Source organism: Siphateles boraxobius, unplaced genomic scaffold (genome assembly GCF_051911475.1).
Source record: "Siphateles boraxobius isolate OS27281-9 unplaced genomic scaffold, OSU_SipBor_1 5, whole genome shotgun sequence".
In the NCBI taxonomy this organism is placed as follows: domain Eukaryota; kingdom Metazoa; phylum Chordata; class Actinopteri; order Cypriniformes; family Leuciscidae; genus Siphateles; species Siphateles boraxobius.
Window position 1 is genome coordinate 17,143,271 of NW_027509141.1, and position 14,314 is coordinate 17,157,584.

The 14,314-nt window shown below is 40.5% G+C and overlaps 2 protein-coding genes across 3 annotated transcripts; one reads left to right on the forward strand and one right to left on the reverse strand.

Moving 5' to 3' along the window:
- Nucleotides 1–598: 598 nt before the first annotated feature.
- krt15 (keratin 15) lies at nt 599–3,441 on the forward strand. 2 transcript variants are annotated; one of them, XM_077202977.1, is made up of 8 exons: nt 701–1,022; nt 1,071–1,285; nt 1,588–1,670; nt 1,760–1,916; nt 2,104–2,265; nt 2,347–2,472; nt 2,863–3,083; nt 3,204–3,441. In XM_077202977.1, the coding sequence occupies exons 1-8, from the start codon at nt 758–760 to the stop codon at nt 3,337–3,339; spliced, it is 1,365 nt and encodes a 454-aa protein (XP_077059092.1). In that variant the 5' UTR covers nt 701–757; the 3' UTR covers nt 3,340–3,441. The 2 variants fall into 2 exon arrangements, with proteins under 2 accessions (XP_077059091.1, XP_077059092.1); XM_077202976.1 differs by having other exon boundaries at nt 599–1,285.
- A 229-nt stretch (nt 3,442–3,670) lies between these two features.
- Nucleotides 3,671–11,640, reverse strand: krt98 (keratin 98). The gene is made up of 7 exons (XM_077202979.1): nt 11,299–11,640; nt 8,110–8,192; nt 7,870–8,026; nt 5,819–5,980; nt 4,974–5,099; nt 4,189–4,411; nt 3,671–3,869 (listed from the first exon to the last, which is right to left on the reverse strand). Coding segments are annotated over exons 1-7 (1,035 nt in total). The 5' UTR covers nt 11,581–11,640; the 3' UTR covers nt 3,671–3,867.
- Nucleotides 11,641–14,314: the final 2,674 nt, after the last annotated feature.

Here is a 14,314-nt window from a genome sequence, read left to right on the forward strand (position 1 = left end):
GAGTGGCGTATATCTGACTCATTTTTAAAGCTCTCAGTAGAATACTGTTACGCAAGACGAGCGGTACCATGCTAGCACGTCTCCAGATGCCTCTTGAGTCATTTAAAAGTTCAGTTTGGAAAATGTTTTTCTCTCTCTCTTGCTATTTTTATTTTTTTTTGTTCTGTTCATGTTTGAAAAGACAAAGGGAGGTCTGTTCTGGGGAAGCTGGCAGCATTCCACGCGCGAGAGACCATTTCACTGTGTGCTTTTAGCTTGCTGTTTATAAGTGTTTATCACATCCAGCACTCTGTTGTCCTGGAAACCCCGCTGGCAGGTCATCCTGTCAGCATACATGTTATGAAGCCTGTAACACAGACCGTATGGCAGTAACATGAGATACTATGCAGGCATGCATGGGAAAATCTCGTCCCTCACTTCAAAACAATCACGTCCTGTGAAAACATTCTCAAGTTATGTAGCCATGCATATTTTGAGATAAGATGTGCATATGTCTTCTCTTTTGCACATATCCCTGGGCTCTCAGAGATCATTCCAACAATGCATGTCAATTCACCTGCCAGATCCTCTGCCTCCGGGCATGTGCTGGGCGGAGAGTGAAGTTTTGAGTTCATGTTGTCCCCTCATCCCCTCCTCCATCTCTTCCTCCACCCACCCCTTACCTCATCCCACAAACATATAAAAATCAATCAGCCTCGTCTGTGAACCACATTCCCTCTCCTTCTAGCAAAAAGACTCTCTCCTCTGCTCCCAAGCAATGACGTCCTTCAGCAGCCGTAGTTTTGTGTCTTCTGGAGGGGGCTTCGGTGGAAGCTCCATGCGGGGTGCTTCTTTAGGACGTATGTCTCAGTCTTCATCGATGGGCATTGGAGGCGGTGGCCGCTTAAGCGGCATGCGTGCTGGGAGCATGTATGGGGGTTCAGGAGGCCAAGGTGTCCGTATCTCCTCTGCGTCAAGCACCTTTTCAGCTGGTGGTGGCGGCGGTGGTGGAGCCGGTTATGGCTTTGGTGGTGGCGCTGGTGGTGGAGCAGGTTTTGGCTTTGGTGGTGGCTTTGGTGGTGGTGCTGGAGGGGGCGATATGGACCTCAACGTGACCGTCAATGAGAAAGCAACCATGCAGAACCTGAATGACCGTCTGGGATCTTACCTGGAGAAGGTGCGTTCTTTGGAGAAGGCCAATGCAGATCTCGAACTGAAGATCAGACAGTTTCTGGAGAACAAAACCTCGCCCTCCTCAAGAGATTACTCTGCCTACTACGCCACAATCAGCGACCTGCAGGATAAGGTACTGCTACTGTAAAACTTTACAACATCTCGTGCTCAAGAAATGCAGTATTTCATAGCTGCAGGATGATGGGTGTTGTCATGTCCTCATTTAGTTTTCTGCATGTCAAAATGAAACAAAGCCATTCAAGTGCATTGTACAGCTGTGTATGTCACGGTTGCTTCCCAAAATGTAGCATAAAAGTGCACAATTACATGTACATATATATCAGACAGTATTTTTATTTTGTGTCTATTTGGAAGCTAAATGTGCTGTGCATTTGCAAAAACCTCATTGTTTGAATCCTCTCTTGTCTCTTTCAGATCCAAGATGCCACCCGTGTCAATGGAGGAGTCTACCTGGGCATTGATAACGCAAAATTAGCCGCTGACGACTTCAAGACCAAGTAAATCCAAGCCTACAGTTTATGAAACTTCTTTTGCTCTTACTTTGGTGAAAAGTTTCTAATAAGCTTCTCTGGTTTGACCCATTCAGGTATGAGAATGAGTTGGGCATGCGTCAGTCTGTGGAAGCAGATATTGCTGGGCTGAAGAGACTCCTGGATGAGCTGACATTGTCAAGATCTGACCTGGAGATGCAGATTGAGGGCTTAAAGGAGGAAATTATCTTCCTCAAGAAGAACCATGAGGAGGTAAACCACTGAAAAACCTGTCCAAATCAATCTTTTGATCTTGCCAAAACAGTCATGTTCCTTTGACCTTGCCATGAGATGAACTTACAAGGCAGTCAAATGTGGGGCTGAAAAGCACTGTAAACCTGAGGAATGTGCCTCAGGGGCCACATACATAAATCATCTTGAATTCTTCTTCTCTTTGTAGGAACTTGCTTCCATGCGCACTCAAATGACTGGTTCAGTGAACGTGGAGGTGGATGCGGCTCCTCAGGAAGATCTGAGCCGTGTGATGGCTGAGATCCGTGAGCAGTACGAGGGTGTCGCTGCCAAAAACCGACGTGAACTAGAATCCTGGTTCAAAACCAAGGTAGAAGAGGGCATAACTAGAACAACCCAGTTTTATTCTTTAGAGATGCTTGACTAAACTCTGAATGTTATTTATCTGCAGTCAGAGACGGTGATTAAGGAGGTAGAGGCCAATACAGAGACCCTACAAATGTCCAAGTCTGAAATCACAGAACTTCGACGTACCCTTCAGGGCCTGGAGATCGAGTTACAATCTGAACTCAGTAAAGTAAGTGTGTGTGTGTGTGTGTGTGCGTGTGTGTGTGGTGTGTGTGTGTGTGTGTGTTAGGATACATTTAGCAATATGGTAACGGCTGCTGAAATAAACATTTTAAACCATTCTAAGCAGGTCTTAGCTGGTTTAAGCTACATTGGGCAAACTGGTCTCCCAGCCTGGCCAAGATAGTGTTCTCGTTGTTTAGTAGGCAGCCAGGTCGTCAAGTGCCCAAACCCAAATCAGATAATCTATTCAGGGAGACCTGAAAATAATGGCTGGTTAAGCTTTTGCTGGTTAATACAGTTTTTCAGCGGCCTGGTTGAACGTCTACCATTTTTTACCAAACATACATATTCCACTCTGCACTAATAAATACTCAGCACCTCCACTCTTATTTTACAGAAAGGGTCTCTTGAGGCAACTCTTAGGGACACAGAATCTCGGTACTCCATGCAGCTGACTCAACTGCAGGCTCACGTAACAAGTTTGGAGGAGCAGATTGTTCGTCTCAGAGCTGACACAGACAGACAATCTCACGATTATAAAATGCTGTTGGACATCAAGGCCCGGCTGGAGATGGAAATCGCTGAGTATAGGAGACTCATGGATGGAGAAGCAAGCAGGTAGGAGGTGGTGGAAGATTGATAGTGATACTGTAAAATGAGTGTGTGTGTTTGTCATTGGGTTTTTATTATTTCTGAGGAACATGTATCAACATATTCTCTCTTTGTCACCATTACCAGTTTCAGTGGAGGAGGAGGAGGAGGAGGAGGAGGAGGAAGCAGCAGCAGCAGCAGCAGCTCTACCAAAACCGTCATGGTGAAGACCATTGTTGAAGACATTGTTGATGGGAAAGTGGTGTCATCTAGTACACAATAAACACCAAACACCATCAAAGACTGCCCATCTACACCTGTCACACCAGTCCTGAGGCCTTGTGCTGCACTATTGTTAAGAATAAAATCATTGATGGAGCAGAAACACGACTGTGATTTGTCTCATGTTAAATCTTTTTACTGTTTAAGTCAATATGAAATTGTTTCTTGATCCCTATTTTGTTTCTGAAAAGATGATACATTTTGAGATTTGTGGATGCTTGCAGTACATCAGGCATATTTGATTGTCATTTAACACTGGGAAACAAAGAGCTGAAAGAGTTTGCACAGGAAAAACTAAATTACATTCATATAATCATGTTCACAATCTAAGGTAAACTTCCAAATTCTTCATTTATTGTGTAATTGTGCATTACAGTAAGGCATTATAAGGCATGTGACGTCGTCAGTTGAAGTCAATGTGTTTTTGAGCAGATTAGCATTTTTTCTCATCAACATCCATGGTCTCGGTGCTTGTCACAACCTTCCCATTCACAGTGGTTTCCACCACTGTGATCGTTTTGGTGACAAATTCTAAAAATAGACAATGAGAGATAGTCCATTAGCAGTGCACTACAAAGCTTCATAGGGATGCAATACATTTATACAAAAAATTATTGATTGTAAAATAGTCACTTACTGCGGGACTCTCTGTAAAAACGAGAGAGAGAGAGAGAGAGAGAGAGAGAGAGAGAGAGAGAGAGAGAGAGAGAGAGAGAGAGAGAGAGAGAGAGAGAGAGAGAGAGAGAGAGAGAGAGAGCTGGTGTCAGTAAAGCTTTCTGACTTCTAAATCAGTCTATGCAGTATGCACTAAATCACAAGAAATAAAAATTAAGAAATGAATTCCATGAGCAGCACCTTTCATCTCCATCCAGCATTCTCCTGTACTCAGCGATCTCAAGCTCCAGTCTGGTCTTTACGTCCAGCAGCGATTCGTAGTCTTGTTTGTTGCTGCCAATTTTATCATGAAATTGACTAAGCTGGTCCTCCAGGCCTGTGACAGTGGCCTGAAGTATAGCCAACTGGTCCCCGTAACGGTCCTGTGTGTCTTCCAGTTCCCCGACAAGAGCTAACTTCTGTGGATAGTCATATATAAACAATTAAATATGTAATACCATTAAATACATCATTTTGATATATATTATGTTATATTGTTATATTATATTATATATTTTTGTTTTATATACTATTATGTATAATATATATATATATATATATATATATATATATATATAAATTATTTAATTATATTTATTTTGCTGTGCACACACAGTTATTGTTTGATGTTATTGGCATTAGGGCAGAATATATAAACAGTGCCAATAACCCATACTTTTGAGACGCTATCTTCTATTTAAACAGTCTATCTCTTGTTCTTCTAAAGGTGTAAGCATAGGAAATTACAAGACATTTCCCCTGACTGCCCTTAAAGTCTTAAAGCTGGCAGAGTGCTGGTTGGTGAACTAGAGGGGGAGAGGCTGGAGCTCATGTACAGAAAAAAAAAAAAAAAACAGCCTGGCACACATGTTCTGCCTAGACATGTTGCCTCAGACTTTTTCTGCATTGCTTCTTCACTTTAAACCAAAACTCTATTTTTGCTATAAAAATGAATGTGTTTGTAAGGGTGTGTAGATTTACCATGCTCTGATGGGTTTGCAGTTCAATCTGTCGCATTTTTAAGGATCTTGCCAACTCCCTCAGCTCTGTTCTGCTGTTCTGAAGCTCTTCTTTATGGGTGACCACCTCCTGTTGCAGTTTGGTGATCTGCAGTTAACACCAACACCAACAAAATCAACAACTATGACATCACACGCATCCTAACATCCCACTATAAAATAATATTTTATTCTTTTATTTCACCCAAAAATGAAAATTCTGTCATCATTTACTCACCATCAAGTTCCAAAACCTGTATGAATTTATTTCTTCTGCTGAACCCAAAATAAGATATTTTGAAGAATATGAGTAACCAAAAAGTTGATAGGCCCCATTGATTTCCATAGTATAGAAAAAAATACAATTGATGTCAATAGGGCCCATCAACTGTTTGTATACCAAGATTACCAGGAGAGGTTTGGACCAACTTGAGGGTGAGTAAATGATGACAGAATTTTCATTTTTGGGTGAACTATCCCTTTAATCACAGATGAGCAATGTGATTAAAATTGAAATCAGTTATTTTCAGATATGGGTATTGTGTCAAAATTTTCACATTAAATTGTACTTAAGTATTTAAAGTATTAAAATGATGCCTTTTTCTCTAATGAGAAGTTATTTAAAGTCATTATGACCTGCAAAATATGTACTCTACATTGCAATTTGAATGCATAAAAAATAAGATGATTTCCTTGGAACTGTAGTTAAGTAAAAGTTCAAGTATTCAGTTGTATAGTAGTCAAGCACGTAACAATTCCCCCAAAATGATAATCAATCATAATAATGAATTTACTCAAGAACAAATGTATTTGTGGTTTTAACTTCACCTTGCTTTCACTCCAGGACTTCAGCTCCTGAGCCTTTTTCTCAGTCATAGTCTCATTGTGTAGTCTGATCTCGCTGATGGCCTGGTTCAGGTCCATAGAGGGCGCTGCATCCATGCAAACGTTCACTTGACCTTTAACCTCAACACCAGCCAGGGAAATCTCCTGTGAAAACACATATCAAAAAGTATGTGATTTGGCACAGAGACAGAGATGGATTGTATTATGATGCAGACATGGTATTCATTTTCTATCTGTAGATTTAATGGGAATAAAAAAAGAAGTGGGAGTGGTGGGATAAACCAATAGTCTTTTAATCCCAAACATGTCTGAACGATTTCAGGAGAGAGTGTAGTTTTCCCTTGTTGATTCTGTTTATTAAGAAAATATTTTTACTAGTTGGGATGTTTTAAAAGAGTTTTTTTAGGTTTATGTGTGCGCCTAGTTGTGTTTATACATGAATCATGACCTTTCGTAGACCCAAGAAGAGGCCTAGATATTATTGTTTAGTTTAAAATGATGTAATGGGACAGAAAATCCCCAGCAGAGCTGGCAGCAGAAGAACTAAAGGAAAAAAAAGAAAAATTGAAGGAAGGAAGGAACACTCTTAATGACCCTGTGTGTTTTGGTGTGGAAACTGCCATCTCTAAAATGAACACTTATGCGCAGCTTGTGACCTAAACTCTCATTTTCAGAATGTGCCTTTCAATTGTTTTTAAGCAAAATATATCAAAATAAAGACCTTTATACAGACTTTCTTTCCATCTACATTAAGTTTAGAAAACATGTACACGTTAAAAAGTTTGGGATTAAAAACGGAAGTTCAAAGACAATATTCTAAAGATGGCTGCGCCCTCGTTTCTCTGGCGTATAAGGTTATCATGGTTTCCACAAGCAGCACAACCATTATCAACTGTGATAATAATAATAATAATAATAATAAAGGTTTCTTGAGTACAAAAATAAACATATCTTCTAAAAGTTAATCTTAGCCATATACAGGGAATAAAATAAAATAGAAATAAAAAAATTATTTCACAGTTTACTGTATTTGTAATAAAAAAGCAGCATGGCTGAACATGAGAAACTTCCTGCAAACGTATCACTTTTTATATGTATGTTCTGTCTATTGTATGGTAAGTGTGTGTGTTACTTTTTTCAATATGATGTAATCTTATATTTGTATATTAGTTCCAGGCCTGCATTTTCCACAGGTTTTAGCTGTCCTGTGTTCAGTGCGTACCAGGGTGTGTGCCCGTCGGTTTGTGGGAAGGTTGGAATGTGAGGAGTGATGGAATCTCACACTGAGAGAAGATGTCTTTACTTTTGAATTAAATGGGCCTTTCAGGAATGAACCCGTGTATGAAACAGAATCCTTATATGGAATCCTTATATGTTTCCATAATGACTTAAAAATCTTGGCACAGAGCAGCACAATGGTCTTAGGGACGCCCAGCAGTTCAAAACTTATCCCCTTATCCAATATCTTCTTCTAGATATAAAATTAGTCATTAATTTGTAGCAGTGGTAGCTAGGCTATAGTAGTAATTAGGATAAATCATGGTGGTGAAGTATAGTGTAACTTGAATATGCTAAGTCAGCAGGCTAATCAGCTAGCCATATGCAGGCTAACCGGTTAGCTTGCAAGCTATGCTTTATTTGGTCTTAATCATACCCCCATACCACATTACCATCATCATGGTTATATTTAATTTATACAGTTTAGTGGAAATGATTCCAACTTACTTGGACTTATATAACATCTTTATGTAAAACAGGAATCAATTTGTGGCTGGAATATCTGAAAGGCCAGTCTCATGGGCAAAGCCCTGAATAGAAATCCTGTCATGGATATATCATTGCTGTTTACAAGCTAGAATTTGCGGTTTTAGAATATAATAATACACTATAGAACGGAACACGGAACGGTGTTCTGTCCATTTTAATGGAATGAAATAAGAGTTTTTACAAAAATAAGAGGCAGAACAGACGTAACCCAACTGAAGATTCTTCAATGAGACAGGTTAAAATGGGAAATGTGTCTTTTATTGTACCTCCTCATGGTTACTCTGCAGCTTGATGAGCTCCTCCTTCAGAGCCTCAATCTCCATCTCCAGATCCGACCGACTCAAGCTAGACTTATCCAGAATTTTCCTCAGATTAGCGATGTCAGCATCAATGACCCTTCTCATAGCGAGCTCGTTCTCATACCTGAGGCGATGGTTCACAAAATGAATAGCCAATAAATGACCAATTAAATCAATCATTCGCAAGATGTCAATTTAGTTTCTCACTTTAGTTTGAAGTCGTTGGCAGTCAGTTTGGCATTGTCCACAGACAGGATGATTGAGGCATTGTCTTGGGAAATTGATTGAATCTGCCATAAAAAAAAGGTATTATACAGATGATTACACAAATAGGTGTCAAAGATATCAGTCTTTTAAGAAGGTTGCAGAAAATATGCCCCCAGAACACTGAATTTCTAATGAGAAGAAAAAAAAACAGACTAGTCTAATTGCACAATAAACAGTCTGGCACCTGGAGTCATTTTATTTTTAAAACTAGATTTTGGTATCTGTGGAAGTCACTACAACCACAGTATGTGGAACAAAAGGCAAATCTGACAACAAAACGTGTTAAACCTGTTTCAGTCAGGACTACTTCGCCAAGTATACAAATGTATTACAATTATAGCAAACAGTTGTTGGCGGAATGGTTCTGCTCTAGGCAAAACTCCCACGCCTGGATAGAGCAGGGAGAGCAGCAAGTCAAACCCCTCTGGGGTACAGAACAGAACCAGTTTATGCATAATTACAACTCTAACTACAATTACATGAGTTGTGGAAATACAAATACATGATAGAAAATGTTTGAATTGTAGTCACCTGTACGGAAAAACAAAATAACAAGTCAGATTGATTAAAGGTTCGTGTGGCGAACAGGACGGCCGAGGGACGTGAGAGAACGGCGCGAGGCCGGTGGTGCGATTGCTAATGAGCAACACCTGTATAGCACACCGGTCTCGCATCTCTCACGGAGGAGCGGAAGCATAAAGGGGGAGCGACGACATTAATGATGGAGAGAGGAACAGGCCTGATTTTAGTTGTTCTGGTTTTTGTATTTGTGTTTTATTTTAGCCAGCAGTCGTCCGCGAGGGGCTGCTGGCCGTTATGTTTATTTTGAGTAAGCCAGCAGTCGTCCGCGAGGGGCTGCTGGCGGTATTTTAGTTTGTTTATTTTATTTTAAATAAAGTTTGTTAAATGTTCGCCGGTTCCCGCCTCCTTCTTCCCTGAACATTGCTACACTGGTGCCGAAACCCGGGAAGAGGGAGGAACGCGCTGTCAGAGAGTCCTCGCCGCTGTGGGGAATCCGCGGTGCCATCGAGCGGGTGCGCGAGTCGCCGCCGCTCGCCGTGGGCCGGAGCCTGCTGCCATCCGCCGGGCAGGGGAGGAGCAGGGAGCGGGGGACTCGCGGCCATGGACGCTCGAGGCGGTGCGCTGGAGTGAGTTGCCGGGGGGACGGCCGAGCTCGCTGCCGGCCGCCTGGGAGTTGGAGGGGCGGCTGCCGTCCGGGAGGGAGCGGGGGAGTCGCCGCCGCTCGCCGTGGGCCGGAGCCTGCTGCCGTCCACCAGCAAAGGGGAGGAGCAGGGAGCGGGGGACTCCTGCCGTCTGCCCTAGATCCCAAGGAGCCGTCGCCGTCCACCGGGCGGCGGAGGAGTGTCGAGCCGTCCACCGAGGGCTACCCAGCGTCACCGCCAGGCACCGCGGAGGAGATCGCCCAGCTGGTGGAGGACCATGATGGCAGCGCGTTGTGGGAACCGGACCATGTTTTTTTTTTTTCTTTTTTTTTTTCCTCTCTCCCCTCTCTCGATCTGTCGCTCCTCATGCTTCCGTCTCCGTTTCCCTCCGCTTGTCGGTCCATACCCCCCAGGGATCGCCGCCGCCGGGGGGGAGTGGGCACAGGCTCGTGGGTACCCCCCGGCCTGTGAGGGGCGATGGGGGTATGTGGCGAACAGGACGGCCGAGGGACGTGAGAGAACGGCGCGAGGCCGGTGGTGCGATTGCTAATGAGCAACACCTGTATAGCACACCGGTCTCGCATCTCTCACGGAGGAGCGGAAGCATAAAGGGGGAGCGACGACATTAATGATGGAGAGAGGAACAGGCCTGATTTTAGTTGTTCTGGTTTTTGTATTTGTGTTTTATTTTAGCCAGCAGTCGTCCGCGAGGGGCTGCTGGCCGTTATGTTTATTTTGAGTAAGCCAGCAGTCGTCCGCGAGGGGCTGCTGGCGGTATTTTAGTTTGTTTATTTTATTTTAAATAAAGTTTGTTAAATGTTCGCCGGTTCCCGCCTCCTTCTTCCCTGAACATTGCTACAGTTCGGTTGAGTGGAGCTGGAGTTGAAGGAGGGAGTGCTAAAGTAACGGGAATTTGCCACTGTAATAGATGCCGACATTGGATTGGTACACGTCAGGAACAGCTGGCTATCAGCTGGCTGACGTGGCCTGCCTAAACTAATGTGAAGCTTGATATCTAAGCACATTTCTCTAGATCACTAGTTCTTAACTGGTTTGGCCATGTGACCCACATTTTAATTCTTTAAAATTCCTTAAATAAAAACGTTTATATATTCTTCATATATTATTCATATACAGTAGGCCTAGATCATTTTACCCCAAGGGTCTAATTTTATTTTTAGACTCAAAAAATAAAAAAGTATAACTTATACTCCACAAATCCCCTATAAATTATAAATAGTGTATCCATTCATCAAAAGTGCTGAGATGAGATTTTGTGCGATCCATTATGGCCAGGAGAAAACATTAAAGTGGAGTTGTCATTGTATTGTGGATCTTACCCCATGTTACCCTAATTTTTGGTAATTTCGTGATTGACTAATTGACAACATAACTACGTTGCATTCCATGATTGTGCATTTACGTACGTCTTTTAAAAATAAAAGTTTTGCATCAGTAAACATAGAATTAAACATTGTCAATTAGTGTTAATAATAAACGTTTTAGTAATTGTAACAATGTTATCTATATTTTGTTATACGTTTTTTTTTTTGGTTCCTATTTAACTTTAATTTATTTTTAATTTCAGTTTTAGGTTTACATATACATTTATTCATTTAGCAGATGCTTTAATCCAAAGCAACTTACAAATGAAAACAATAGAAGCAGTTAAACTAACATTAGGACAACATGCAAGTGATATGACCCTCCCAGTTTAATCTAACGCAGTACATGTATTTTTGTTTTTAATTTTTTAAAGTAACTTGGTTTAGTAATTTGAATATAGGCCTACTTCAACTTAAAATTCAGATTTTAGACTTACATTTCAAGTTTGAGTTTTTAATATTTATTATTGTATATTATATCACTAATGCCATGTCTGCATACATTATCATGTCTCAAATAGCATATCAGGTGATCCACTCTGTCTGAAGACCTTGAGATCCCCACTCCCCTCTGAACTCACCTCGTTTTTCAGGTCCTTGATGGTGTCCTCGAAAACAGAGTGGTCGAATGTCACAACAGTGTGACTGTCATACCATTCCCCGATGTTACGTTCCAGATCAGCGTTGGCATTCTCCAGTGAGTGCACCTTCTCTAGGTAAGAGGCCAGGCGGCTATTCAAATCCTGCATGCTCCTTGGAGAAGAGTTAAGAAACCCAGGGGGGGATGAGGATATCCGGGTTCCTCGAGCACCGGCACCTCCATAAACACTAATGGTTCTGGAACTATTGGAGGGGAAAGACATGGTTCTGTCCTAGACAAGGTCTCAAAAGTAGAAGTGGAGGACAAAAGGGAATGCCTGGCCGTGACTTTATCAGATTCAAAGAAATCTTTAAATACTTGCCCAGGACGGGGGAGGGGATAGGAAATTCATTTCCAATTAACAGGTGGAGTACTGTTAGTACCTGATTGCCCTCTAGTACCTGATCATCAGCATTTTTTTTGTGCTGTTTAAAGTCAAAATGTGACATTTCCTGTCCTGGACCAAATGATCAAGGATTCTTATCATAACATTTCCAATGAACTGAAAACTAAATGCGTATCTAATATAAACACACCCAGTTGCAGGGAATAAAATGATAGAACTGGAGGGGCAATACAAAATATGTGAGGCAAATTTTATACACCTTGTATCTAAATCTTAATGAGCATTTTGACAAGAATAATAAGAATAATGTGTAATATTTATTTATAATTGTGCTCATTGTCGAGCTGACTAAACACCTTTCCTCTTAACACTAAAAAACATATTTTCTTTTAACAAGCTTAATTTTTACACATATTTAGGCAGGCCATATTTAGGCACAAGTTCTTGAACCATCCTCAGATCATGTTATGACTACAAGTTTTTTTTTTTTTTTTTTACACTGGCAGATATGGCATTCATCTTGAACTTACTGGCACCTAGTGGTGTGTATGTATCAAGTAAAACCATGTTTTTGGTTACTTATGCCAGATTTCATAGAATCAAGATTTTATTATCTTCATAAAATGACAAACTTTATGTAAAATCAGAAAGTATGTTTACAGCCACAAGGATTTTATCTTGGAGCTTCCAGTGCAGAAGAAATTTTGCTTCCATTTAGCAGATGTATAAATGTAAATGTAATGTAATGTAAATGTAAATGTAGCAGCAAATTACAGACATAGAGCATGACATACAACACATTAATATTATTATTTTAATTTAAATATAATACAATACAGAAATAGAAATAAAGATATATATATATAATAGATTTAAGATTGTACAGACTGTTATGTACAAGTGCTTTGCAGCGCTGGCCAGAGGACAACAGTTCAAAGAGAAAAATGTGGGGACCAAAGGGATTTTCTTAGTCCTTTTTATCAAATTGGAGGTGTAAAGATCTTGGTGGTTGGACAGGGGGGACCAATAATCCGCTCAGCCTTAAAGGTTGTGTCAGTGATTTCAGGCCCAAAAATAAATGTCTAATCTTTCCTAACGATCCGCTAGCTGCTCGCCCCATAAGCATGCCGTCCAAAAACCGCGTCTCTGTAGGCAGCGTAGGCTCTGAGATCTGCACACAAAAACAAATGTGTACAACCACCACTCAAAACCAAAATAAAGTGTTCCAACCAATCACTGACAGGGGCGGGTGTTGTGAGGTTTTGCGCTCGTGCACGGCTGGACGTGAAAACCTCACAACACCCGCCCCTGTCAGTGATTGGTTGGAACACTGTTTATTTTGGTTTTGAGTGGTGGTTGTACCCATTTGTTTTTGTGTGCAGATCTCAGAGCCTACGCTGCCTACAGAGACGCGGTTTTTGGACGGCATGCTTATGGGGCGGGCAGCTAGCGGATCGTTAGGAAAGATTAGACATTTATTTTTGGGCCAGAAATCACTGATACAACCTTTAATACTGGGCCAACACCAGTCTCTAAAACGACACAAACATCTGAACATTTGATTGTGTGTGCCAACACTAGTATGCTCAAGGTAAATAAGCACGTGTGTTTATTTTTGTGGGGAGGGTGTGTGGAATGTGTGGTTTCACACCAGAAGTTCATTATGTTCAAACTGATAACAACTTCTCCTCATATAACTGAAACGGTTGGTTTACTCTGTACCATTGTAAATTAAAAAATAAAATATATATATACTAAATGTCCATCTTTTTATCTTCTTTTCTTTCTCTATAAGACAAATGTGAATATTATTATTTATGTAGTCTAAATGTACTGTTTTTTTTGTTACCATCCAGCTTACAAAAGCACATGCAATATGATACATCATAAATATATAAAAGTTTAAAAAGTTTTTTTTAAATGATAACCATTCCCTTTTAATCTAAAACGAAAAACAAAAATAAGGGTTATACTTCAGAATGCTGCTTTACCAGATATATATCTTCTCATCTTGACATATCTTATGTTATTAGGGCCCAGGTACATTCCTACGACAGCATGAAGAGATAAGATTTAGATGACTGTAAAGATATCTACACTTAAAAGAGTTGGAGTATCTTATGACATAACCCTGCGTAACCTAGACACTGTGATTTTGACATGTTTTGAAGAACATTTAAATTTTTCAATCAACACTTTAGTTATGCTAAGAAATACCGTCAATGATTTTGTAATGACAATGTTGGTTATTAAAAAGAAAAAAATGTCATCCTCATCTCATGCCAAACTTGTATGATTGTTTTTCTTCTGTGGAAAAAAAGGAGAAATGTTGGCACTGGCAACCTGATTTCATCATACAAAACTATGACTTCAGAAAGAAATATATATATATTTAAAACTACACACGGCATTTTAAATGTAAAAATAAAATTTCACAACTTTTTCTGGTAAGATCTTATTTTTCAATCAACACTTTAGTTATGCTAAGAAATACCGTCAATGATTTTGTAATGACAATGTTGGTTATTAAAAAGAAAAAAATGTCATCCTCATCTCATGCCAAACTTGTATGATTGTTTTTCTTCTGTGGAAAAAAAGGAGAAATGTTGGC